Source organism: Oncorhynchus nerka, linkage group LG10 (assembly GCF_034236695.1).
Source record: "Oncorhynchus nerka isolate Pitt River linkage group LG10, Oner_Uvic_2.0, whole genome shotgun sequence".
In the NCBI taxonomy this organism is placed as follows: Eukaryota; Metazoa; Chordata; class Actinopteri; order Salmoniformes; family Salmonidae; genus Oncorhynchus; species Oncorhynchus nerka.
Window position 1 is genome coordinate 24,358,576 of NC_088405.1, and position 19,098 is coordinate 24,377,673.

At 44.5% G+C, this 19,098-nt stretch overlaps 1 protein-coding gene across 1 annotated transcript in view; it reads left to right on the forward strand.

Moving 5' to 3' along the window:
• Nucleotides 1–19,098, forward strand: part of LOC115135038 (ankyrin-3-like) — a 164,027-nt gene that overhangs the window by 130,989 nt on the left and 13,940 nt on the right. The window contains exons 27-41 of the mRNA XM_065023142.1: nucleotides 2,060–2,162; nucleotides 3,221–3,271; nucleotides 3,799–3,905; nucleotides 4,659–4,691; nucleotides 5,659–5,883; nucleotides 6,007–6,161; nucleotides 6,305–6,516; nucleotides 6,996–7,203; nucleotides 7,378–7,474; nucleotides 8,169–8,397; nucleotides 8,515–8,640; nucleotides 9,058–9,180; nucleotides 9,687–9,716; nucleotides 10,784–10,865; nucleotides 11,806–18,966. Coding sequence (XP_064879214.1) covers nucleotides 2,060–2,162; nucleotides 3,221–3,271; nucleotides 3,799–3,905; nucleotides 4,659–4,691; nucleotides 5,659–5,883; nucleotides 6,007–6,161; nucleotides 6,305–6,516; nucleotides 6,996–7,203; nucleotides 7,378–7,474; nucleotides 8,169–8,397; nucleotides 8,515–8,640; nucleotides 9,058–9,180; nucleotides 9,687–9,716; nucleotides 10,784–10,865; nucleotides 11,806–18,966 — 8,942 coding nt within the window. The remainder of the gene's footprint in view (nucleotides 1–2,059; nucleotides 2,163–3,220; nucleotides 3,272–3,798; nucleotides 3,906–4,658; nucleotides 4,692–5,658; nucleotides 5,884–6,006; nucleotides 6,162–6,304; nucleotides 6,517–6,995; nucleotides 7,204–7,377; nucleotides 7,475–8,168; nucleotides 8,398–8,514; nucleotides 8,641–9,057; nucleotides 9,181–9,686; nucleotides 9,717–10,783; nucleotides 10,866–11,805; nucleotides 18,967–19,098) is intronic.

The window sequence follows — 19,098 nt, forward strand, 5'->3', positions numbered from 1 at the left end:
AGAGACTGTAAGAGTGAAATAGAGATGGTGAGAGAAGGCAGAATGCATTGAGGGAAATAGGCATGGCAGTGTTTAGAATAGCAACGAGGGAAGGGGTGAGGGACAGAGGCAGATTGATCAAAGTGACTGAGAGGCATGAAATGGTACAGAATGAAGCCGGAAGGAGAGAGTAAGGGAGGAGGGAGGGAGTGAAGGAAAAGAGAGGAGACTTCTGGTAAGTGCACCCATGAAAATGTAACTGTGAAGCAACTCTGCACAAATAAAACAAAATGGAATTGAATTGGCAAGAGAAAGATTGGGGGAGAGGAGGAAAGAGATTAAGGGGTACTAAAGAGGGAGGGAGGAGAATTGTGAAGAGCAAACACAGGCATCAACACAGAGAGAGTAGGCAAAGCAGGTTTGGGATGCCAGACCATTCAGGCTGAGTGGAGTTGCTTAGAAACTTCAGCTGCAGTGCTGAATAAAGGGCTTCTCTCTGTGCTGAATAGCATGCTCACTCAAACACGCTGAGCTCTGCGTTTTTGCTCTCCCTTTCTCCACACACACACACATGCGCGCACACACACACACACAGTTCATACGCATGGGCACACACACATACACAGTGCAGTCCCACACTCGTGACTAGGTTAAACACACATTTATTCTAAAAGAACATGGCTACATTGTTTAAAGGCCCAGTGCAATCAAAAACATGTTTTCCTGTGTGTTATATATATTTCCACACTATGAGGTTGAATAAATAATTCTCTGAAATTGTGGAAATTATGATAATGCTCTTTTAGTGTAAGAGCTGAAAGACCACTGAGCTTTTTGAAAGACCAAATTTCTGCCTGGTTTGGTCGGACTGAGTTTTGGCCTGCCTGGTGACATCACCAGGCGGTAAATTAGTTAATAGACCAATACGAAAGTTCCAAACCTCTCTCTCAATAACAGCTAGTTTTTCGCTCAGATGTCTTTTTTTGACACCCAGACGACTCTCAGAATTGTATTTCTCCCACTCAGACCACTCCCAGACATTCCTAGCAAAATTCTTGATTGAGAAATTGCTCTTTGCTAACAAGCTATTTTTGTTACTGTTTGACCATTTTAATTAAAAACAATCACATTAAGGAACTTAATTGTTAACCAGAAAGGATTTGATAGTTGGATAATAAAAAAAACAGCTGCGTTGGAACTTTAAAACAATCAAGTAAGAAGAGTTTGAGAAAAAGCCAAAAGGGAGCAACCAACTGCATTCAGTCAGTATGTCTGCAACACCAGGAACACATCACAGCACAGCTGAGTGCAGTAAGACAGAGAGGACCATCATCTCTGTAGCACCCAAACTAACACAGATAAATAGTACACATTTGGTGGGTGCTTATATTTGTCATATTTCACACGTGCAGGTGTGTTTTATTACGGATGTGTGAATTGCCTGCCGCCCTACCTGCCGATCCAAGTCATTTGAGAATTTAAAGACAGAACTTTGCCCATCCTAAAACAAATATTTAATTGAATGAGCTACATTACTTTAATTGAATACAAAATAGGATACTTCAAAGTAGTTTGAGATTATTTTTAGGGACCGTTACAACTAAATCTTTATTTAATAACCATAACGAATCTGGATGTTTTAGTTATTGAATTGAGTTAGTTCCAAACTCTATGTAGTGTATAGTTACCACCTTATTGTTTGTTAGTAGATCAAAAGTGATTGTTCATCCAGTGTCCTCTCTGAAACATCTAGTCAGGCTCTATTTGACCTCTTATGTCTGTGTTCGTGATAAACAGACACACCTACAACTCCTTTACCTCTCTCTCGCTGTCTCTCTCTGTTAAAACTGACTGACCTCACTCTCATTTCCATCTCTGAATAACTCCTACCTATCCGTCTATCCCCAGCTGTGGGACTCTAATCTTGCTCTGCACTACATACGGTACGTTGTACAGTCCGATTCAGTTCCCTGGAGGTTGCATGTAGTAATGGATTTGTTTTACTTTTGCTTTTCTTTTGGTTTGGGCCTGCTGTTCATTGTCACCCGCTGTGTTGCGTGGTAACATTTAAACACCCCAGCCTCCGCTCCTTCAGTTCGGATAGGTCCAACACCCTCAACCGCAGCTCCTACGCGCGAGACAGCATGATGATAGAGGAGATCCTCGCCCCGACCAAGGACACGGTACGTACTCCTAACATTTCTTTACCCCTTTCTTGTATCTCTTTTTCTGTGGTCTCTCTCTCGGTTTCTCTGTGTCTGTCTCTTTCACCTCTCTTCTCCTTGCTCTGTTTCTGGGTATTGCATGAAACGATTAACATTTTTATGTGAACTCTGAGATGGGGTCAATGATTGATTTGGCCTCCCCCAGGATTGTGGTAACAGTTTATTTCCAGTGCCTATTTTTGTATTTTTTGTTAATTTGGTTTATGTTGGGCACTTGTAGTGCTGAGTCCATGTAGGACATTTTCTGTTTAAAACTTCCCTGTGGCCACTGAAGGTTTCCAGCTGCCTTGGGAAAACCAAACTGCAGTGTCCTCATTTGTCCTGTTTTGGTGATCACTGTGCAGGATCTAAAACAGGAACATTAACCTGATGTACCGTAAATAATATTTGCAACTTCACTGACATCATGTTCAACAAACAAATTCCCAGGATTCGCGACTATAGAAAGCGAAAATATGCACAACTTCCACCACCTCTCTTGCAATGTAAGCAAAGATGTTGGGTCAAAGAGGAGCCTTGTATTGGAATGCGTGTAAAATCTTGTTTTCTCAAATAGTAAAACATTTGTTTCCTCAAACTTGGTCGTAAAAACGGATTAAAGCGACGTGTCCTGTGCTTTTTCCACGGCTCGAGGCATCATAGAACGCTCTGTCGTTTATCTGTTTCATCATGATGATGATCACATGTTGCATTCTTGGTGTTTTGTGATGTTTGTGGCACAATCAGATCTACTTATCAGAAATAAGGTTGTCTTTATGAAACCTTAAAAGGCCACTCTTTGCTAAAGACAATCTTGTGGTAAAATCTACTGCAACATCTTCTCCGTGTTTGAGTTGTTAGCCAATGACTGCCCACTGGGCACACATTGGTTGAATTGAAGTTGTTTCCATGTAATTTCAATGAAATTACATTGAACCAACGTGGAATAGACAACGTGTGCCCAGTGAGTAGGGACTGGTAGAAAAATCTCAAGGCTCTTCAAGTCCCAATTGTGATTTCTCATCTGCCCTCTAAAGCTTCAGAGTGTCTGTAAAGACCTGTCCTACTTGATTGACCCTCTCAATAAGGTATATGATGACGTCAATAGAGGGTTACCTCGCTCTGCTCATGCTCTATGACCATCTTTCTGGTTTCAATCATGTTTGTTTGTTTGTTTGAGCTCTGAAATTCTCATTCCATTCATTGGTCCTCATCTCAGTGAGGTAAATAGTTGTTTATTTTCCCATGCGACTTCTGGTCACTGTAAATTCCCATGATTCATTTTTATACAAACAAATTATTGTTTCATTTGGACTTTTGCCACTTGTTGTGGTTAAATGGATCATCCTATTTTGCATGTTTCATTGAAGTGATGTTGAATGTTTTAGATCACAATAACGTGTTTCTGTGAGAATGTTATGTTAGATCACTTGTCTGTAAGGGTAAGGTGTTTTATTCTCTTATTGTGTGTTAGAAATGTAGACGGTCACAAAAGGTATCACTTCTTCTGTCTGTCTGTAGATCAGTGAGTGTCACCGTCAGGTTAGGTCGTAAACCATTAAGTCTCCTTCACAACTCACCCAGTGACCATCCTCCTGCATGTGCTTTTTCACAGCACCTGGCTGTAACCCGGGACTACGATGCAGAGTGTCTGAGGCGCTACAGCTGGACCCCAGACACAATAGATCACAGTAACACTGTGTCCAGCCCCATTCACTCAGGGTAAGAACCAGGCCTCTGCCAGCCAGTCTGACACCCAGCCACAGTGAGCTCTAGCCATGCCAGACTACAGCTAATCCAGACACAGGAGAATGTTACTCTTCATACTCCATTTCACCAGCCCAAGAAAGACCCAGCTAGCAGTTGTCTGCAGTGAAATACTGTTATGAGGTTTTCCTTTCTGCAGTCTGTTGTGAAATTTTCATTTGCTGAGCCACAGGGATGAATAGTAATGGACTTGCACTGTAGACTACATGATTTAGTCTTATTGGAAATGTACTTGACAGTCCAATGTCCTGCCCTGGGCTCAGTACCGATGGAAGATACCGTGTTTAGGGTTTTGTCAGGGCTCATGAACTGGGGTTGAGTGAAAAGATGACGTCTTCCTTTCTAGTTGCTTTAATTTGAATACAAGCTAGGCCAATCGCTGTTGTAAAAGTGAACTTTGGTCTTTCAAATGAACCCTGCAGTGTTTGCTTAGAATTTCATGTGAAGTACATATGATGAAGTGTATGTGCAGGAATCTGTCTTGTCCTTTTTGTTATACTGTCCTTTTTCTGTTATCTGTTATGCCAGATTTCTGCCCCTTCCGATGCCCTCCATTTTTCCAGTTCTCTTTGATTTCAGTCCCACCCTTTTCATCCTCTCCTTTGCCTTACATGACGAAATACGTCAGACCCTGAAAAACTACATTGATTGTGCTGTATTACTAAATCGTTTTTTGCCTCCTGCACTGTTTTGTTTTTTATTTTGCAGCTTGTCCTCCCCGCTCCCTCAGTATGACTCCAGGTGATGATTGTGTCTGGTGATGTCACCGTGATGTCACCGTTTCCACTATTTTCTCTTTGCTCTCCGTGCTCGTGTCATCTGTGCGGTCTGGTCTCTCATCTGCGCTGTGTAGCTGTAGTACTAGTGATGTGTTTGGGATTTTCTCACTAAGGTGCCTCTGACATTGCATATGTGGATAAAGCCCCTCGAAAATGTATGAGCGGGCCTGCCGAGTGAACATAGACGATGCCGAGCTTAGGCAAACATACAGTACTATGTAGACAGTCAAATACTCCACTGCACTGTACATAACATTGTGTATGGTGTTAGGTTAGAGACTATTCCTGTAACAACTCCGCCAGATCAGCCATGTACGGTATCTTTATTATAGTGCCTTTATCTTAGGTAAGGTTTTATGGCTTTATTGCACCTAAACAGCTGGCATACTATACGAGGCATTTCACTTTAGCATTCCCTTGTTTCCTCTACTAATACCGGTGCCAGTTTCCACAATTCATGGGAAGCCCAAACTGCATTTATTTATTAGAATGTAACACCTCATGTATTAAACACATTCTTTCATTTGTGAATTCATTTAGTTTCTACTTGGGGTGAAACATTTGTAACGTTGTTTAATATGAGTCACTAATCACTGCTTCAGAGGGATTGATCTTGGCAGGAAGTTCCCCTTTACCCTCTATTACATCACCTCTTCGTTCTTTACAGATTCAGTGTCTTAAAGGTTGTTCTAAGACATTGTTAAGTGTCAGAGGTGAGACCTGCCAAGTTTGAGAATTCGAAGCGCCATATCCTATCTCTGTCTCTCTCTCTCTTGTATTTTCTTTCTACTCTCTCTCTTTTCGGAGTGTTTGGGTGTAAGGTGGTCACAGCATGGGATTCGTCCGTCTCACGTGTCATTGGTTATAGCCTCTCTCTCTTTTCCCGCTTCCCACTTCCTGGTCTAATATTTGTATTTCTGCGCCGGCAGATTCCTGGTCAGCTTCATGGTGGATGCCCGTGGGGGTTCCATGAGAGGAAGTCGAAGCAACGGCATGCGTATCATCATCCCGCCCCGGAAGTGCACGGCTCCCACCCGCATCACCTGCCGCCTGGCCAAGAGGCACAAACTGGCCTACCCCCCACCCATGGTGGAGGGAGAGGGTCTGGTCAGCCGCCTGGTGGAGGTCGGCCCCGCAGGAGCCCAGTTTCTGGGGTAGGTTTTTCCTTTCCCGAAGCCACGGAACTCTATTTCATTTTTGCTCTTTGAATGTGAAGATCCACCATTTTGGCTCTATGGGGGCTCTGAACTAGCTCTGGCTGTTCTGCTCCCTTCTAGACCTGTGATCGTGGAGATTCCTCATTTCGGCTCCATGAGGGGAAAGGAGAGGGAACTGATCGTGCTGAGGAGCGACAACGGTGACACATGGAAGGAACACCAGTACGACTGCCATCCAAGTGACATCACAGACATTCTCAACGGGATGGACGAAGGTACGTTACACACAGGTCAACATTGCTAATGTATTTGAAGACCCTCTCTGACACATCCAATCATTCCTTCGTCATTCACACATACATAACTGATTGGATATATTCCTTCATCCATCTATGTTTGTTAATGTGTTTTCCAACAGAACTGGACAGCAATGCTGAGCTGGAGAAGAAGCGTATCTGTCGAATCATCACCAGGGACTTCCCCCAGTACTTTGCGGTGGTGTCCAGGATCAAGCAGGAGAGTAACCACATGGGTCCAGAGGGCGGGACTCTGACCAGCCTGACCGTGCCCATGGTCCAGGCCTCCTTCCCACAGGGGGCGCTCACCAAAAAGATACGCGTTGGCCTGCAGGTCTGAACACCAAGTCAATCAGTTAGCTGTACTGTTTAGGAACTCCTTTAGTCTCTGTTTTGTGTTATGCTTTGAGCTTTGACCTAATTTCGCAACGTTTTGGCTAAGAGCATGGTTTTGATTCATGATGAATTGACTACTTTCATTCTATTGCAATTTCTTGACATTTTAATTTTATCTTTATTTTACTAGGCAAGTCAGTTAAGAACAAATTCTTATTTTCAATGACGGCCTAGGAACAGTGGGTTAACTGCCTGTTCAGGGGCAGAACGACATATTTGTACCTTGTCAGCTCGGGGATTCGAACTTGCAACCTTTCGGTTACTAGTCCAACGCTCTAACCACTAGGCTACCCTGCCACCCCAATGACATTCTTGTAAACGATAATGGCTTTTCTCAGTGCTACAGGTATTATGCTAATTTAAACAAATGAGAGAACATTGATTCACTTCTTTCATCCCTCGTTTCCCCCCCTTCAGGCTCAGCCCGTCCCAGATGACATGGTGAGGAATCTCCTCGGCAACAGGGCCACCTTCAGCCCTATCGTTACTGTGGAGCCTAGGAGGAGGAAGTTCCACAAGCCCATTACCATGACGATCCCTGTACCGCCCCGATCGGCAGAGGGCCACCCCAGTGGACCCAGGGGAGACTCCACCCCCTGCCTGCGCCTCCTCTGCAGCATCACAGGCAAGTCCATGTTCTGAACAACCTCTGTGGCTGAGAACATACCTCTATTCAAATTGGTTCAGACCTTCAATGATAATAAGGTTCACTCCTACTTGGAGACAGGATGGGAGGACAGGGTTTGCAGTAGGTGGATGAAAGGTTAACCAGGGTCTTTTCCCGTGGTTTTCCATCCAGGTGGAACATCTCCTGCCCAGTGGGAGGACATAACAGGAACTACTCCGCTGTCCTTTGTCACAGACTGTGTTTCCTTCACCACAAACGTGTCGGCCAGGTAAGGCCATGCTTTCTCACATGCTCCCAACCAGTTAACACGCCGCCCAGGTATTGATTTACCTCGCTAACAAGTCTTAACCAAGTGGCCACAGTGAATTCTGGGTTACTGTGAATAAGGTCCTGTGTATTCTAACAGGATGGGAAGCATGTGGCCAGTGTAGAACCTGATATTATCAGAGAGCACTGCTTGGCTTTAGTCAGTAGATTATTTTAGTCATGTGCCTCAGCACTTTTCAATGTCAGACCAAACTGATATGATTTACACCTTAGACCTTCATTGAGAGGGTTGCTAGGCTGCAGAATGTCCTCTGATTTGATAAACATGGAGATTTGAAATATGTAGTGACTATTTTTGTGCGAGCTGGTGAAGATATTTTAGAGCATAGAATGGAGGTGAACATTTCAGCTCAGAGCAATATAGTATCACCCATCTAAACATTACGTGCCATTTGATGTAGTAAGCACCAATTCTTCTTACTCCAAGAGTAAGCTATAATAAGGCCTCTCTATTGAAAGTGTAGCCATCCGCTCATTGGCAAGTCTGGATTTAGGTCAGTAGTTATCAACAAAGTTTTGTGAAGCTTTTTTATGCATTATAATTATTATGGCCCTATCAACCAAGCTCTTGCCAAAAAGACACTGGTTGGCTTCAACAAATGAAGCTTTGCCCTCTGTTTCTTCCTTACCTCCAGGTTCTGGCTTGCAGACTGCCACCAGATTCCTGAGACGGTCGGTCTGGCCTCTCAGCTATACCGGGAGCTGATCTGTGTGCCGTATCTGGCCAAGTTTGTGGTGTTTGCCAAGATGAACGATCCTGTGGAGTCACGCCTCCGCTGCTTCTGCATGACGGACGACAAGGTGGACAAGACTCTGGAACAACAGGAGAACTTTGAAGAGGTGGCCAGGAGCAAAGACATTGAGGTGGGTCTCACTTGCACCAACACACTCGTCTGCACACATGAGCAAAATATGTTGACACAGGTCACAGATACATAGTTTTTCTGAATTGACATGTTCTTGTTGATAATGATTTTACAGGTCTTAGAGGGCAAGCCTATCCATGTGGATTGCTATGGCAACTTATCTCCTCTTACCAAGAGTGGGCAGCAGCTGATCTTCAACTTCTTCTCTTTCAAAGAGAACCGGCTTCCTTTCAATGTGAAGGTAGCGTCACATTTTCCTCCTCTTCTTATATGTAATAGGGTCACACTTTTCTATTATAGAGGTGTGCCAGAGTTTGATCGTCCTTCAAACCTACTGACATGTTGCAAGCTCTAATGCTCATTTCCATTTTTAGCACGTATTACTTTTTTAAGCACCAAAAAAAGAATGTCAGACTACTCTAGGGCTGTTCAATGTCAGTCCTGGAGGGCCGAAGGTTTTAATCCTCTCCTTCTAATGAGGGACTGATTCAGACCTGGGATTCAACACATGAGTGCAATTAACTACCAGGTAGAAACAACAAACAGAAGTGTTTTGGCCCTCCAGGACCAGAATTGAATAGCCCTGATCTACTCTATTGTATATCTTGTATAGAAATCAATGAATGTTTTTATTGGACATGTTGTTGTTGATCCTTAGGTCAGAGACATGGGCCAAGAACCATGTGGTCGACTCTCATTTTTGAAAGAGCCGAAAACCACTAAAGGTCTTCCACAGACTGCCATATGCAATTTGAATATCACACTGCCAACTCATAAGAAGGTAGGTGGATATTTGAATGATATCTTCTCTGGGCCATATCATGTCATCCTCATGTAAATGAATTGAATGACCGAGTACAGTAACAGCAGCGATACCAGAGTGGAGAGGTTGTCCTCCGTTTGGTTAGAATGCCTGCTGCTTGTGTCTTTTATTGCCAATGCCAATTATATTCCCCCACAAAACACACATTCAGTCATACACAGGATATTCCTCATTTGCCTGGCTCAAATTGTGGGAGAGTAATAGACCTACATTATGGAGGCATTTCTCTATGTGGTGTTCAAAAACTCTGAATTACATTGCTGTGCTTTTTGCTGCTTTTCTGGATCTTTGGTGGGCTGTGGACTATTTCATTCTATGGTTTTGTCCAAGCCCATATGGTTTGCTGCCCTCAGCTGCTACATTTTCATTTCCTGATGTTTATTTCCAACCACACCCATTATAAACCACCCGCTGTCATTGTGTCATCTTTCCCCTTCTCTGCAATGCATCTTGGGAACAAACAGGACATGATGGAGTCTGATCCTGATGATGAGGTAAACACATGGTTGTTCATCGCATGGACTGCTTTGAGGTTTTTCCGTTGCTTTGTTATTGTGAACGCTAGCATCAGTAGTGTATATGAATGTGTGGTGATTATTGTTATTTGACTGATGATACATATAGGCTTCTGCAGCCTAATGGATCTATATCATTGCTTAAAAGTCAGGTGACTTTGTGTAATGCATGAATGACAGTTCAATTCAACAGGTTTCATTATTATTGTCCTCATCCCAAGCCAAGTGGAGCAATTTGTGTACCACACCCTGGCTTATTTTCCATATCTTTCGTTCCATATGTGTTCAGTAGGTAAGGCTAGTAGGAAACACCATCCCTCCACACTATTTTCAGAGAGCGTGACATACAGTACATGTGCTTTCGGAATGGCAGATAGAGGATAAACCGCGCCGTAGTGCATAGTACTCCAGCTTAGTTGTGGTTTCAGCCATCTTCTGCCAATTCTTTGTTTACACCTATACAAGACCAATGAGTTATTCGTTGCATGAGGAAAGCTCAACATGACCTAGTCAGCAAAAGAGGACATGAATGTTTCATGTTTTATAGCCATAGCTCAAGAGTGTTTTCCTTCATTTACATTACGTCTCATGATCTCAAAAGAACATTCATCCATGACTAACGGAGTGAGTCCTCTTTAAATAATTTCTTTTAGAGATCAGGTGCATTCTCAGTGTCAGCTTGTGGACATCTCACCAGAGTTCTCCAAATCTAATAATCACATATTGCATGTGTTTCTTCAAAATTAGAGAGATAAATACACTTTAAACCGCACCACCAATGCTACACTTAATCTATCTAATCAGAGGAAAGCATGGATATTTTAGTCATCAGCCGAAGGTGACGTACAACACTGTGACCTGCAGTGCCTACTATCTCAACAACATGGACTTCAGAAAATCTAAATGCATCATCTTGATTTTATTTCAAAACCACAAAATGGGAGAAATTCTGGCGGTAGTGTGAAAAAGGGGAGGATAACTTTTTGGCCTTTAAATCCAATCTATATTTTATGTTAAAACATCTTTTGTTGTTTTTGTTGTTGCAGACTGAAAAACCAGACCGACGTCATACCTTTGCCTCCTTAGCTTTGCGTAAGCGCTACAGCTATCTGACCGACCCTGCAGCGAGTGAGTTTAACATCTTTACTTTCATAAATCTTCAAATGATGCAAAATATCAGTCATGTTGTACAACTTCATATGCAGTGTAAGATATTGCCTTTATGATATATCCATACATCCATAGTGTAGAATTATGAGCACTTTGCATAATGTCATCATGGACGTCATGATTCATATCCATCCACGACAACACCTGCATGGTTTTACTGTGTCTTATACTTTGCAGACCCTCTCCATTTTGTGAAATTTATTTTCCAGTTTTTTGTTGTCTCATCACATTTGTGGGAAAACAACTGGCATTGCAACGTCCAAATGTTAATTTATTATTTTTGAAAAAGATTTTGAACCTTGTGTCAAATGAAATTATTGTCTTGTATCTTTTTCATCCTTTTGAAGAACACCTCACTCTTATGGGCTTTGCGATTGTTCGGGGCCACTTTCATTTTGTGTAAACCAATCAATAAGTGAACCCTTGAGACAGTTATTGCACCAATAGTCTACCAAAATGATTGTGGGATCATTGTTGGCATTGAAAACATATGATCATGAAGTGCACCAAGCATATAAAAGGCACTGTAGCAAAAAGGCAAACGGACAAAGCACATCGAAAGTCACACATGGTTAGAATGGTTGTTGTCTTGGTACATTTCTAATATTTTCTTCTCCACTGTTAGCTATCTCAAGCATTTCGTTGCCTCACATGCTTCATCATGTGTTATCTTGTATCTTTTCTATTTGTGACAGATCATTGACCTCAAACAATCACTTTTCATCCAACCTTTGTTTAGATAGTAATTGACATTGCATAAATTCACCATTGTATTATTCTTACTGCTTTGATTAATATTGGCCTACTGACGCCAACTTTCTCTCTCTGGTTTCTCTGTTTTATTATTTCAATTCTTTTTTGTTGAATTTATGTTCAATCTTTGGTTTGGTTATTCAAGAAACAACTGATCGGAGCTCGCAGAGAACACAGCCTACTGGCTACGCTTACAAACCTGTCTTTTCAACGAGATCTTATCAGGCGTGGTCGGCTGTTCCTGTCTCCGTCTCTGAGCAAGCCAAGTCTGGGTTCGGTTCCCACTCCAGTTCATCGTCCAACACGCCCAATGCCTCTCCACTAAAGTCCGTGTGGTCCATCACCTCGCCGTCCCCCATCAAGTCCAACATAGGCGGTTCACCGGCCCATTCCATCAAGTCAGTCAGCGACGTAGCATCCCCCATCAGGTCGTACAGGACAATTTCATCCCCAATTAAGACTGTAGTTCAGCAGACCCAGTACCCAGTTCAGGTCACCCCCAGTCTCCTTTCATCGCCAGTCAGAAGTGTTCCAGACTCCGTTTCCATCAAGGGACTGGCAGCATTGTCTTCTAGAACCTCTCCCATCACCACTGGTGTGGGGTGTCTGCTAGAGAGGTCATCAATCGCCATGAGCCCACCTGCTTCGCCCAAATCCTCACTGAACATGTACAGTTCAACTCTGCCATTCAAGGGTGTCATGGTGGGCACTGGCACCACAGCATCGTCCTCTCCTATAAAAACTGTTCCTGGCCTCTCCTCTGTCCGGTCCAATGCAGACCCCTTAAGTCTATTTTCCTCCCTTTCCTCACCAATTAAAGCCAACACTCCTCCTAGTGCTGCAGCTCTGATCAATGGAACAGTGTCCCCTACAAAGTACCGCTCCTCCTCGCCCACATCCCTACTCTCCAGCAGCTTACAGGAGAGGATACAGGCAACCACCAATGCAGCAACGACAAGCGTAAATGCAGCCTTTGACGAGGTTGAAAAGACTTTCAATTCCTGCTCTGCCTCTGGATATGGCACTCTGAAGTCCATGTCCTCCTCAGCGTCATCATCTTACCAATCCATAAGATCCTCAGCCTCTAGTTCCCTATATGCCACTCTAAGGTCCCCACCAAACTCTACCACCACTGTCACATCTGGCACCATGACGGTCCCAGTGTATTCGGTTATAAATGTGTTGCCAGAGCCCCAATTTAAAAAGCTCCCTGAAGTGTCAACGCCAGCTGCTGCCCTCTCGTCCTCTCGAAAAACTGTGCCTGCTGAGACAAACTCAGCCCAGTCTTCCTTTGCCAGAACTCTGTCACCTATCAAATCCTCCTTATTTATGCCCCCGACTGCCCTGAAATCCACCACCTCATCCCCGCTGTCCTCCAGCCAAGAGATACTGAAGGACGTGGCAGAAATGAAAGAGGACTTGATACGGATGTCTAACATCTTGCAAACAGAACCAAGTTCAGCCTCCAAAGGTTTCCAGTCTGACTCTCCCAAAGAGGCTAAAATAGAGGACGAGGAGCCTTGCAGAATTGTAGAGAAAGTTAAACAGGACCTGGTCAAAGTTAGTGAGATACTGACCAAGGATAGCAAGACGGCTATTAAAATTAATAAAACAGATGAGGCACAGTGCTCTAAACAAGCACCAGTGGATCCCCAGCCAAGCAACTGGAGTTATCCACCAAGATATGAGACAGTGGTTCCACAAATCAAAACTAAGACTATACCAGACAGAGATTTCAATCTATTGAAGGTAGTAGACTACTTGACAAATGACATTGGCAGTGGCTCAATCTCAAAAACTGCAGATGCAAAGCATAGATCCGATGATGTTAGAAGGGAAGGAGAGGAGAAACAAAAACGAATGCTTAAACCTGAGCACAAGCTGAAAATGCCACCCGCAAACATGCGGTCCTCTGCCTCAGAAAAGGAGCTCTGTAAACTAGCAGATGTGCTATTTGGGCCTGATGCCATGTTAGAATCTCCAGATGACATTTCACATGACCAGGACAAGAGTCCCCTCTCAGACAGTGGCTTTGAGACGAGGAGTGAAAGGACACCCTCTGCCCCACAGAGTGCGGAAGGCATGGGACCCAAGGCACTTTTCCAGGATATTCCACCAGTAATCACTGAGACAAGGACTGAGGTTGTTCGTGTTATTAGGAGTTATGAGTCTCCTGAAGATAACAAGCAACCAATGATGGAGGATACAAGAGCAGTTCGATACACTGATGCAGAACCCAAAGGTCTGAATGCATCCAATGTGGACCAAACTAAATCATTTCAGATGAAAATCAGCCCGGACGATGACTCAATGGGCAAGAGCATGCGTGTGAAGGAAGAGACCCACATCACGACTACCACACGAATGGTGTACCACAAACCCCAGAGTAAAGAGAATACATCTGAGAGGATGGAAGAATCAATGTCAGTGCATGATATCATGAAAGCTTTCCAGTCCGGCAGGGATCCCTCCAGAGAACTTGCTGGACTGTTTGAGCACAGGGCCAGCAATGATGACACATCGCAGAGGGATATAAACGTAAAGCCCAAAGTTGAAAGAATAATCGAGGTTCATATTGAAAAGGGCAACAAAACTGAACCAACTGAGGTCATCATCCGGGAAACAAAAAATGACCCAGAGAAGGAGATGTACTTCTACCAAGGGAATAGTGGCCTGTCACGACAGGGAGAGGAGGAGCCTGAAGAATCGCTCCCCTGTTACCTAGAGTCTTCCAGAGTAAACACGCCCATGTCACAGGAAGACGACAGTCGTCCAAGCTCTGCACAGCTCATGGCAGATGACTCGTACAAAGCCCTGAAGCTTCTCAGCCAGCAGTCAGTGGAATATAATGATGATGAATCATCAGAACTCAGAGGGGAGTCCTACAACTTTGCAGACAAAATGCTTCTCTCTGAGAAACCAGACTCTTCTCACTCTGACACCGAGGAGTATTTGAGGGACAGGTCTCATTTTCACTCCCCAGATAGGAGTAGTTATAGTCAGGAACGGTCTAGTGGATCAAGGCAAGAATATATTTTGAGGTCATCAAACATTGACAAATCAGGTCAAATTGCCAATGTAGATGATAACTTTGACAAACTAACATTATTGCAGTATTCCTCAGAACCTGGTAGCCCAAAGCACTCTGTTTGGATGCGTGTCACTGATGACAGACAGAGTCAGAATAGAGAAAAGCTAATATATGAAGACAGAGTAGACAGAACTGTTAAGGAAGCAGAGGAAAAACTTAGTGAGGTCTCTCAGTTTTTTCGTGATAAGACAGAGAAACTGAACGATGAGCTCTCATCCCCTGAGAAGAAGTCCCGCAGGTCAGACTTTAGGGAAACACGATCTGGGCCTAGCTCTACGCACAGCAGTCCTGAAAGATCAACCTATAAGAATGGGAGCAGTGGTGAGGAATGTAGAGAACGTTTCAGGGACAGGTTTGGCTCCAATGATAGAAAATGTGCTAGTTTACCGAGCAGCCCAGAGAGGAGAGTGCTGCTACAGTATAATGATGACAATAGAAAACCAGGTGATGTCACTTCACAGGGCAATGTGGGTGACGCCTCTAAACCATTTCAAATGTCATCCTCCAAAGTCAGCGCTGTTAGGCTAAAATTTGAACAAGAGGCTCAGAAGCAAGAAAAGGGTCCACAATGGGGACAAACATCAAATGCCCCAGTAAGAAAACTCCAGGAAAGTACACTGCCTGTGTTTCAAGTCTTTGCTGGCTCAAATATCCCCAAATCACCAGACAGTCCAGGAAGTACCAGGAAAGTTCTAGAAAGTGAGGTTAGAGGATCTAGTAGACCAAGCCCCAGTCCAAATAGGTATATATGCTCATCTCCTAAACACGACACAAACGGAAATGAACAGGAAGAAAAAAAGTCCTTCAAAACTTGGGAATGTCATGGAAATGGAAACTATAAACCCCAAGTGTCAAAACTAGCTCACACATTAGTTCAAGATGCGCATGGCAATGACAGAAATTCACAAAGAGAACTGCAGGGCTTTAGAGATGGAATAACCAGTAAAGAAGAGACAACCAAGAAAACTATTTACACAGAGCTTGTGGTTCGAGAAAACCCAAATAGTAGTGATGTACGTACCGGTAGTCCAAAAAAAAACTCGGAATCGCAAATTCCTGTTAGAATGCCGTGTAGTTTTTCAGAGAATGATCAATCCATATCATTAAAGTTAGATACCTCTGTTAAACTGTGTGAAAGGGCAGGATCACAAATACCTACTTTAGCTAGAAATCGGTTGCATGGCAGCTCTGAAGCCAACAAATCTACAAACGACTCATCGGTAGAAAAATCCTCCGATTCTTATGATAGTAGTCAGTCAACTGTAGTATGTAATGGTATAGATAGCGACCAAGTAGAATACTTGGAAAACATAACCCCTGTAGTTGTCACGGAGGGTTTCAAAGACATCAAACCATTGCCAGTTTATGTAAACATCCAAGTGGGCAAGCAATATGAAAAAGAAACATCTGGACTGCTGGGAACGTACCAAAAAATAGTGAGTCACGAGAGCCGAACAGTACACGAGACACGGGGAGCATTTTATACTGTCAAACAAAAACAGCCCCCATCTCCTCAAGGCAGCCCAGAGGATGACACTCTAGAGCAAGTAACTTTAATGGACAGCTCTGGCAAGAGTCCTGTTACTCCTGAGACACCAAGCTCTGAGGAGGTGAGCCTTGCCTCCAGAAAGACAGATTCCGTGATTGGATATATGCCCGGCATGCCCAGTCCAATAGCAGAGGAGTCTGAGGAAGACGAAGGAAAGACCTTCATCTACAGGGAGTCTCTGCCAGAGAAAACCAAGCCTGCCTCATCAGAACCCTCCAACAGAAACCAGGAAACATTGAAACGACCCAAAGAGAAACGAGTCGCTTACATTGAGTTTCCCCCACCTCCGCCTTTAGAGGCAGAGCATTCTGACCCTGAGAAGAGGGGGTCTTGTGCCTCCTCAGAAGCAGAGACAGAGATGATGGAGTTGAACCTCCAAGAGGAGCATGATCAGCACCTCCTTGCAGAGCCCATCATCAGGGTTCAGCCTCCGTCTCCAGTTCCCCCTGGAGCAGATGACAGCAACTCTAGCGATGATGAGTCTATCTTCCATCCCATCCCCAACAAAAAGTACACCTTCAAGATGAAGGAGAAGGAGGAAGGAGAGAAGCGTCTGAAACCCAAAAAGCCTGAGAGGAACGGAAACAACAAGGAGTCAGGTACTAATGGCGTTGTTAAAGCAGAGGAGGAAGACTTGGAGCAAAATGACCAGTCAATCACAGACTGCTCCATAGCCACAACTGAGTTCTCTCATGACACAGATGCTACTGAAATAGACTCTCTCGATGGCTATGACCTTCAAGATGAGGATGATGGGTTGAGTGAGCAAGACCCTAAGACATCCAGCCTGTCCAATGATGGCAAGACATGTGATCGTTCCTTTAGTCAATCAAAGCTTGAAGTCATAGAGGAGGAGAAAACACCAAGTGAGGATGGAGGGGATAATGGGAAAGCAAACTCAGATCAAAACATTGGAGATGAAAAAGACTACACTCTCGAGGGAAGACATCCAGATAGACAGTGCGATAGACAAGGCTTTGCAGATAACTTCTTTGGCTATCAACTCGAAGAGGAGTTAAACTCTACCTTCAAAACTGTTGCCACGAAAGGCTTAGACTTTGACCCCTGGTCAAGCAAAGGGGGTGAAGGAGTTTTTGATGCCAAAGCGAAAGAAGAAGATCCCAAGCCTTTCGGTTTGTCTGTGGATGACAAGTCGCAAGCCACCACTCCAGACACTACCCCTGCTAGAACCCCGACTGACGAGAGCACACCGACTAGCGAGCCTAACCCTTTCCCCTTCCACGAGGGGAAGATGTTTGAGATGACGCGCAGTGGTGCAATTGACATGAGCAAGCGGGACTTTGTTGAAGAGAGACTTCAATTTTTCCAGATTGGTGAGCATTCCTCTGATGGGAAATCAGGGGACAAGGGGAGAGGGGGTAAGAGTCCGGGGGTAGTTACCTCTCAGTCAAAAACAGGGGAGAGGGGTGAAGGGGTGAAGGTAGAGACTGCCACAGACAGCAGCACATCAGCAAAGTGCATCCCTGCACAGACTGGCACTGGCTGTAGCGATTCTCCTTCTGGTCTCACTGTAGCCGAGACCACATCCTCATGCACCATTACGGCCTCTAAGGTTGACCCCAAATTACGCACACCCATTAAGATGGGAATAGCCGTCTCCATTACAGTGAAAAAAGACTCTGGGGATCTCAAAGAATGTAAGGCAGAGAGGTCAGAAAGTCAGATGGCAGAGTACATTAACTTGGAAAACCAGTCAGTGGAGAGTCAGTCTAGCGGATACACAGACCAAAAGCTGTTAGAAAGAAGAGATAACCCTGCAGAGAACTGCAATAACAACAATAACCTTGAGTCCTCAAGCGTGCAGGCTAACTATATACAGTGTGGCAGTGTCGTGTTTAATTTGCAGTCATCTTCTGAACCCACACTTCAGAAAGCCAGTAGGATTGAAGCTTTGTTCTGTAGTGACTCTGTAGAGAGAGTAGAAGAAAGCAGTGTTCAGGCTGAACAAAGAGAAAGTGAAGCCGTCAAGGAAGCTGAGACGAAGCAGCAAAAGTCTAGGCTGCCTGTCAAAGCGCCAGGGTGGTCTTTTCGTACACAAGACACAGCAATAGGGAAGCAAAAACCCAAACAGGTTGTCAAGGCTGAGGTCAGGAGAAGAGCAGAGCCTGTCATTGCCAAAGTAGAGCCCAGGTCTAGAATCCCAATCAAAGATATTAAAAAGAGCAGCACAACCAGCTGCCCAATATCAGTGCAGGTAACAGCTCAGTCTACCAGGGAGAGAGTAACCATACAGTTACCCTCCAGGTTCCCCATTAAAAACAGATCTCAGGTTAGCTCGGCAGGTGAGACGAGTAGGGAAAACGGCAGCGAGGTTTGTAAACGCACCATCGAGTACTTTAAGGGCATTAGCGGGGAGACGCTAAAGCTGGCCGACCGCCTGTCAGATGAAGAGAAAAAGACACAGGGAGAACAGTCCGAGGAAGACAGCACCTCCAGGAGCACCTCTCTGTCGGCCCCCTCTCAGCCCTCCCACTCGTCGAGGTCTGGTAGAGGCTCGAGAGCTGAGGCCGGGACCTTGTCCGTAAGGGCTAAGGTCGACAGGGCCTCCGGCAGTGAGAGGAGCAGGAGGAGTAGGCGGACTGGTGGGAAGGAGGGCAGTCAGGTTGCGGGGCCTCGGGCGCCCCCCGTCGCGGAGATCAAGCCTAGTTTGTAAAACTTTCACACTTGTTAAAACCTTAGTTGCATGAAGTCGTTGTGATTGATTGCCTGTGGCGTGTTTATTCTCTTAAAATAGTAGCCGTCATTCTGTCATCGTCATCTATGTACTGTGTACTGTA